General features: G+C 36.1%; 1 protein-coding gene across 2 annotated transcripts in view; it reads right to left on the bottom strand.

Moving 5' to 3' along the window:
* Window positions 1-1,681: 1,681 nt before the first annotated feature.
* The window catches only part of TASP1 (taspase, threonine aspartase, 1), an 89,886-nt gene continuing 84,894 nt past the window's right edge, over window positions 1,682-6,673 (bottom strand). For both annotated transcript variants that reach the window (XM_010574796.1, XM_010574798.1), the window contains one exon: window positions 1,682-3,212. In XM_010574796.1, coding sequence (XP_010573098.1) covers window positions 3,120-3,212 — 93 coding nt within the window. In that variant the 3' untranslated portion in view covers window positions 1,682-3,119. The remainder of the gene's footprint in view (window positions 3,213-6,673) is intronic.

Genomic DNA, 6,673 nt, shown 5'->3' with positions numbered 1-6,673 from the left:
TCTCCCCTGTCCAGCTGAGGAGGGGGAGTGATGGAACAGCTTTGGTGGGCACCTGGCATCCAGCCAGAGTCAACCTGCCACAAACAGGCCTCTCCTCTGTGACTTGCTCAACAGCAGCCCTCTGAAGTCACTCATTGCAGGGCCACACTGTTAAGGTCCAGAAGCAAAGATAAAGGTAAAGGAGCAAACGAAGACAAAAAAATAGGCTATATGTTAGGTTTGGTTTAGGCTATTACAAGCTTTTAGCAGCGAAATTTATTATGGCAGAAGACTGTACTCTGGCACCAACCTGTCTGCTACAAAACACTCTAGGACACGTAATTGTGCGTTTGAGTATAAAAATCAACAGTATTCAAACTGTTTGTATTTATATGCATTGCGTCTGGTTGCCCTTCCTTTATAATTTTAGCCAGCTATTGCTGTCAACTGTGTAATTTCCTCCTGGACTGTATCTCTATGCCAGTGGCAACGGTTACTCATCGCGTACAACAGTTTACAGACCATGTCATTGCAAAGTGTGTCCATCCTCACCATTTATTTTTTCATAAGCCCCTTTTAAGTCCAAAATAGAACTGGTAGCAGACTTAGACCCACAACTAAATTAGTCTAAGATCTTTCATTAGCTTAAGTGGGAGTAGAATGATAGGAAGTTCTGCTCCTGCCAGTCTTCATGATTACTGATACAGAAATACATAAGTGCTAATACAGTTTTCTTCTCACAAGTACCTTAGGTAGGTGGTCAGCTCTGTACCTGGTTTGTGCTCTGCATCTTGCTTGTGATTCTCAAGACAAGAGAATCCTTTTTTCCTTTTTACTCTACCTAGACAGAAGGAAGAGACATTGGACAATGAAAAAGGACACTGCTCAAGTTCAAACAATGATTCCTAAGTAGCTTCCTGAAGAAGCCTGGCTTTTTTGGCAAAAAAAAAATTTGGAGTATTATATGGACACAAAAGCAAAGTAAAAGCAAAATATGTTATTTGCTTTTCAAGTTATGATTTTATATATATATATACACACACACATACAAATACAATTTTGAGATAGTGTGTGGGAAAAAATTATATGCTGGAATCCAAATCTCCATGGAGAGATAGTAAGCAAGTAAGGGGAAGAAACAATTTACCAATTTACACATTTTACAAGACATTCTGCCATGCTTATTCCATGAAAGAGTGAATTTATGCCAAAGTTTCTATGAAGTTGACACTGAAAAGCACTTTTAGAATGAAAGTAGGCTAACAGTTACTTAACTTTTCCAAAACGAATGCCATTTTCAAAGGTGGGTACTTACAAACCCATATACATGATCTTCAATTTTTTCACTCGCTATGTAGCAAAGCTCCCACACAATTATTTAATGCTGCATGTTAGAGTAATTTAATGGCTCTGACAACACAGCTTCTTTGCTGGAACATTTCTGAAGCATTGTAGTCTGCACTGCCAAGGCCTCAGCTAGTGTAAAACTGTATAGGTATTCATTTCATCAGACCATGACTGTATCAGCTGAGGATCCAATCTGATAGCACAAACTATTTCAAAGAGATGCAGTCCACTTTGTGTTTCTGCAACCTGGATAGCCTCTGTTTCTTATTATTCAGAGAGATGTATAGAACTACCTTCAACTATATTGTGACACTGATGTCACAATTAAAAAACCACACAAAGATGACAGTATCTCAATGTATGCTGTAACATAACAGTGAAAATGAACTCAGGCTATTAAAAAAATTTATTAAGATTTTTATCCATGAAAGATTGGTACTACAATCAATGTAACCATTTAATCAGTCAAGTATGTCTGTTATAGGCAGGCACAACATTACAAAACAGGCAAGTACAATGCCTGATTAAGCGAATACAGTCTGAATATCTATTTATCCACTATTTCTGAAAACAGAATTATCAAATATCCACCAGGGAAAAAGATTAACTATTTTAGTTTCTCTTTGGCATACTTATCAGAACAATGAATTAATTACAAAAGTCTTCTATTGCTGCCAGTGCTATGAAGAAAAAAAGTACTGAATGGAAGATTGGATGTCAGAACTCACTTTTAGGTCTCAGGCAACCTGGCTAACGTTATCAGAACTGGTGACAAAAGACAGTTTAGCTGCCAATGCTTCACAAGGCAGACAAGGATTACATTGTTTCATAATGCAGTTTTGTTGAAGGTATAAAAAGAATTACAGTAAATTTATGCACAGTACATACATATTACACACAGTTATATAAATACCCATGCTGTGGCTGGACTTTAGGAAGTTGCTTTATCAATAAGAAAGCTAGTATCAGACCTCCCAACATCCATTTAATACACATTGCACTTCGCATCCAGTAATATGTTCAATTTCTGTACCTCTCAAAAATAGATTTAAAACAGAAGCGAAGAATAATAGCGAATCTTTCCATAAACTTTGTTTTCTTATTTACATTGTAATATTCCATTATACATAAAGACTGCGTTACGATACATCATCTTCATATAGCTTTTTGTAATACATACAGCTTGAAGCTATTAACATCTTAGTTTGGGAACAGAGATATGACCTGTAAGACTATTTAAAAACAACTCTAGCCGTAATTTTGCTCTAGTTTGTTTCACTGAAACCATTCTTTGACAAAAAAAATTCCTCCTTATTGGGGAGGAAAAAACCAACCCATGTTTAAACCACCACTGGATTTCCTTAAACCACTGAGAAACTTAGAAACCATAATCATTTTTTGCATAATTATATAGCCACTTCAGAGGCCTGTTACTTTTAAATTTAGACCATGAATGACTATTGAGACCATATCTTTAAATTAAAAATTTTTTTTTGAACTTCCTATTATTTTTCAAATATAAAACAATGAAAACGCAATCATTAATCATACATAATCTTTGCACAACTAGAAAGAGTTCCTATTTTATTAGGGGAAAAAATGAACATGCACATACCCCCATTCACAGGGTAAGAACATAAACTACAGCAGCACTTGTCTCAAGTTATGGTGCACATGGTTGCAATACAGGGTATAAAACAAGAGCAGAATTTCCAACATCTGTTAAAACACAAAAAAACTTATTGTACAAAAAGTCATTCACATTCTTTGCAATGAAGTGAGGAATCAGCTGTTCAGCTTTCTGGACTCTCCAGCCTGCAAACTCCTCCTTCTATTGCCACAGACTGTCCTGCCACGGCTCCAGGAGGAAGTCTTGAAATGTGAGTCTGTGGAAAGTCAAGACAGTATTATCCAGTGAGAAGAGAGGCAAAATTATGCAGGACACAAAGCAAGCTTGTAAGTATTGAACAATTGAACAATTAAGCTGTTCCATCACTGAAGTCTGAGGGCAAACTACAAAGCAACTTGAAAAGTTGCAAACAACTACGATTGGTTTTTTGTGGGTTTTTTTGGTTTTTTTGTTTGCATTAATGTTTAACACATGAAGAGGAGGACCATGGCAGATGGGTAGAAAAGGTAAAGCGGATGACCCAGCACACTGAAAGTAGAAGAAAGGAATATCCAGCATGAAGACAAAAGAAAAATAACTGTGGCATTCCATGGTTTAATAAGTCTATTTCTTAGGGAGATTCAAAAAAAGTTTAGTACTGCATACAGAAATACACCTTACAGAAATCTTAGACACAATAAACTATTTGACAGGAGAAACTAACACTTCAGAGCATAAGGCAACTGCGATGATCAGGATGCAAAGAAGAAATTTCTCTGCATAAAATACCTAAAATACCTCCACCTAAAAAAACCCCCATAGACTTCCTCTAAAATATTTGTTGCCAACTGTCAAATAAATGGACCCGAAGAGCAATTGTGTTTCTGTCAACAGGCATCTTTTCCATGGAGAAGTTTTAAAAGCAGGCCTTTGAGATGGCTCTGTAATATTTCAGCCAGAGAGCAAAAGCCAGAGAGGGGGCACATGTGTTTGTGTACACAAAACTTCAGCTTATAACTCTATCATAACTCAGTGACGCTGCAAATCTCTTAAAGATCCTTTATATTCTGAGGCACATTTTATCACTGATGCACATTTGCTTGCAAAAAGATACTTTGACTTATCATTAGAAGTAATGACTTCCTCCTCTGCCCCTTGCACATGTTTTTATACTGTGAAAACTGCTTATGTTTTCATTCACGCTGTCGATTTTGAGCTACAGCAAGAGCCACTTATTGATATATCGGCTGCTTTCATACAGGGCCAAGTGGCTAAAGCAGTGTTTAAACAGAACAACAAAAAGGAGTCAGAGGCATCTTTCTACAAACTTTACTGTTTCCTACTTTCAGAGCTGCTGAGTGGGCTCTGGTAAAACACAAAAAAGAGCCTTAGTGAAACTCCAAAATGCAATAGGGCTGATAACAGCATTTACACAGGCTTGAGGCAGAAAGTAGCAATCACAGGGACTCACCAGCTCAAGCTACACTCCAGCCATCCCTCCCATGGAAGCGAGAGTGCTGGCCATCATTCCCCTCATGAGTTACAAGTTTCACCAAATGATTCATTAATGCTCAGACAATATAATGGTTAAACAATTATTAAATTAGGAACTAGAAATGATTCCTACTACGATATAAAGCTCACAAGTTGCTGGCATTTAGAAATTACAGCTTCCTCTAAGTGCAGCCAACTACATATTTAAGTTTTAGTATGTACATTATCCCATTTAAACGATTCAACTGCTGCAAAAATGTGTAACTTGCAATGAGGGCAACAAACAGCAAAAAGTATAGATGTAAAAGTTCAGTAAGAATAAATTGCATCAATTGAGCAGCAAGTGATTTGAGACTGTAACCACAATTCATTGCATCAGAGACATTCTGTATCTCAGAGGCAGCTTCTTGTAATTCCTTTCTTGATAAGGGTATCCTGGTGTCTGCTCTTAGGTGGTCTTGTTTCCAGTTAAATTACAGTATGAGATTTAATTAAAAACATTTAAAGGTTTTCATTTTACTGTTAAAACTTTGATCTCCGGCCTTCCTGCTTGATATACGAACATCTTCCTACTTTCAGAACAGTTTTGGTTACAACTGTGCTTTACCACTTCAAGAAGAAAAGATTCTTTTCAAATCTGTTAGTTTCCCCCAAAATGTAACTGACAATTTTTGGAGATATTATTTCATAAGTTTAAATAAAATACAAAAAAGAAAAAGGAAGAAAAACAAGCAGAAGAAGGTATTTTTCACTTTATGACCGAGAGACTCAAGTCATTTTTCCAGGTCTGTGAAAATTTCTAAATGAAAAGTGGGATAGGATGACAGTGTAAAAGCAACATTGTACGATGGGCACAGTAGCAAATTTCCTCAGTGGAAGAATCCACTGACTGTTTAGTGAGATACTGCAATCAAAGCAAGCCAGTGGTCCACTCTAAGGCAGGCATCATTTATGAGTGAGATGGTTTATACAGTGATCAGTCTGAATTATCAGCACATCATTGTAGCAATACAATAAAAAGCACAGAGGCCAAGGATGCTGCCAAGAGGCATAAGAGAGGAAGCTTGTTACTGAAACAGAAGAAATATTAGCACCATCATGGTTATCATGAATCTTATAATCAATTTTTTTCATTATAACTACAAAAGACCTGATTTGTGTAAATTAGTTTTCTGACCCAAGTTATGAATTAACCTTTTGCATAGGCTTGACTTATCCCACAAATCAAAGTTAAATGCCTAATAAAACCTTATGCAATTGCAGTGCAAAATGTGAGGCTTCATTGAATCCACATGAAATTTATAGATCCTCTTATTTTAAAAAGTTAGTTAAGCATAATATCCCAATAAGTTTTTGAGCACAGAAAGGAAAATATACAAGAGGGAGATAAGCAGATAGTCAATATCTATTGATACATTATCAAGTAGCTATGCTTAAATAGCTGTCCAAAACACATTTTCTGTACGAAACCTCATTTCCTATAAAAGGAAAAACACGTTTCCCACACAAAAGACCCCAAACCACTATACACTAGCATCTGCACATTTCCACTTACAGAAACACCCAAACCACATATAACAAAACCTTTTTTAAGGCCTTTACTTGCATCCTGTTTATTTGCATACTTCATATGATGGAGCAAATACAGATGCTGTTTTACACTGACTACTTCTTATTACTTTCACCAATGGCTGCCTTATGTAGAGCAAAAACAAGACAGATCTATGATGATAGTGTTTAAAATATGCTACCTAATAAGTAATATGAAAGGATAACATTGCCATGTCAAGACAACTTCAGATAAACTTCCAAGTGAATTCTTATAATTGTATCTCCCTTGTTCTTAGCCGTAAGAACAAACTCTAGTAAATAAAAAGAAAGATCAAAGAATATTTAATATTTTCAAATGCAACCACAGAACTTATTTGTACAGTTTGTTACATTTTTATATCCCAACATCATATTTTACATTAAGTCCAGATTGTACAGTGGATTAGGTTTAGATTTTTAAAACATAAAAATAAAAAGCAAACAAAAAAGAACAACACTGGAAAGCTTGTAATTGAATTTGATTAGTCTGTCAGCTTTACAAGCTGAATGAACCCACATCTGGGGGAAATTGTGCCTGGGAGCACAAAAACAGGAAAAGAAAAAGTTTTCCTGAATTAATACTCCATTCAGCTTTGTGGAAGCCTCTCTTTGAGGAAACCGTATGCCAAGGAAAGGTAGATTAAGAACATCAGG

This window comes from Haliaeetus leucocephalus, unplaced genomic scaffold, assembly GCF_000737465.1.
Source record: "Haliaeetus leucocephalus isolate CR32 unplaced genomic scaffold, Haliaeetus_leucocephalus-4.0 Scaffold450, whole genome shotgun sequence".
Lineage (NCBI taxonomy): Eukaryota > Metazoa > Chordata > Aves > Accipitriformes > Accipitridae > Haliaeetus > Haliaeetus leucocephalus.
Note: the sequence above shows the minus strand (reverse complement) of the source record. Positions and strands in the feature narration are given on the sequence as shown.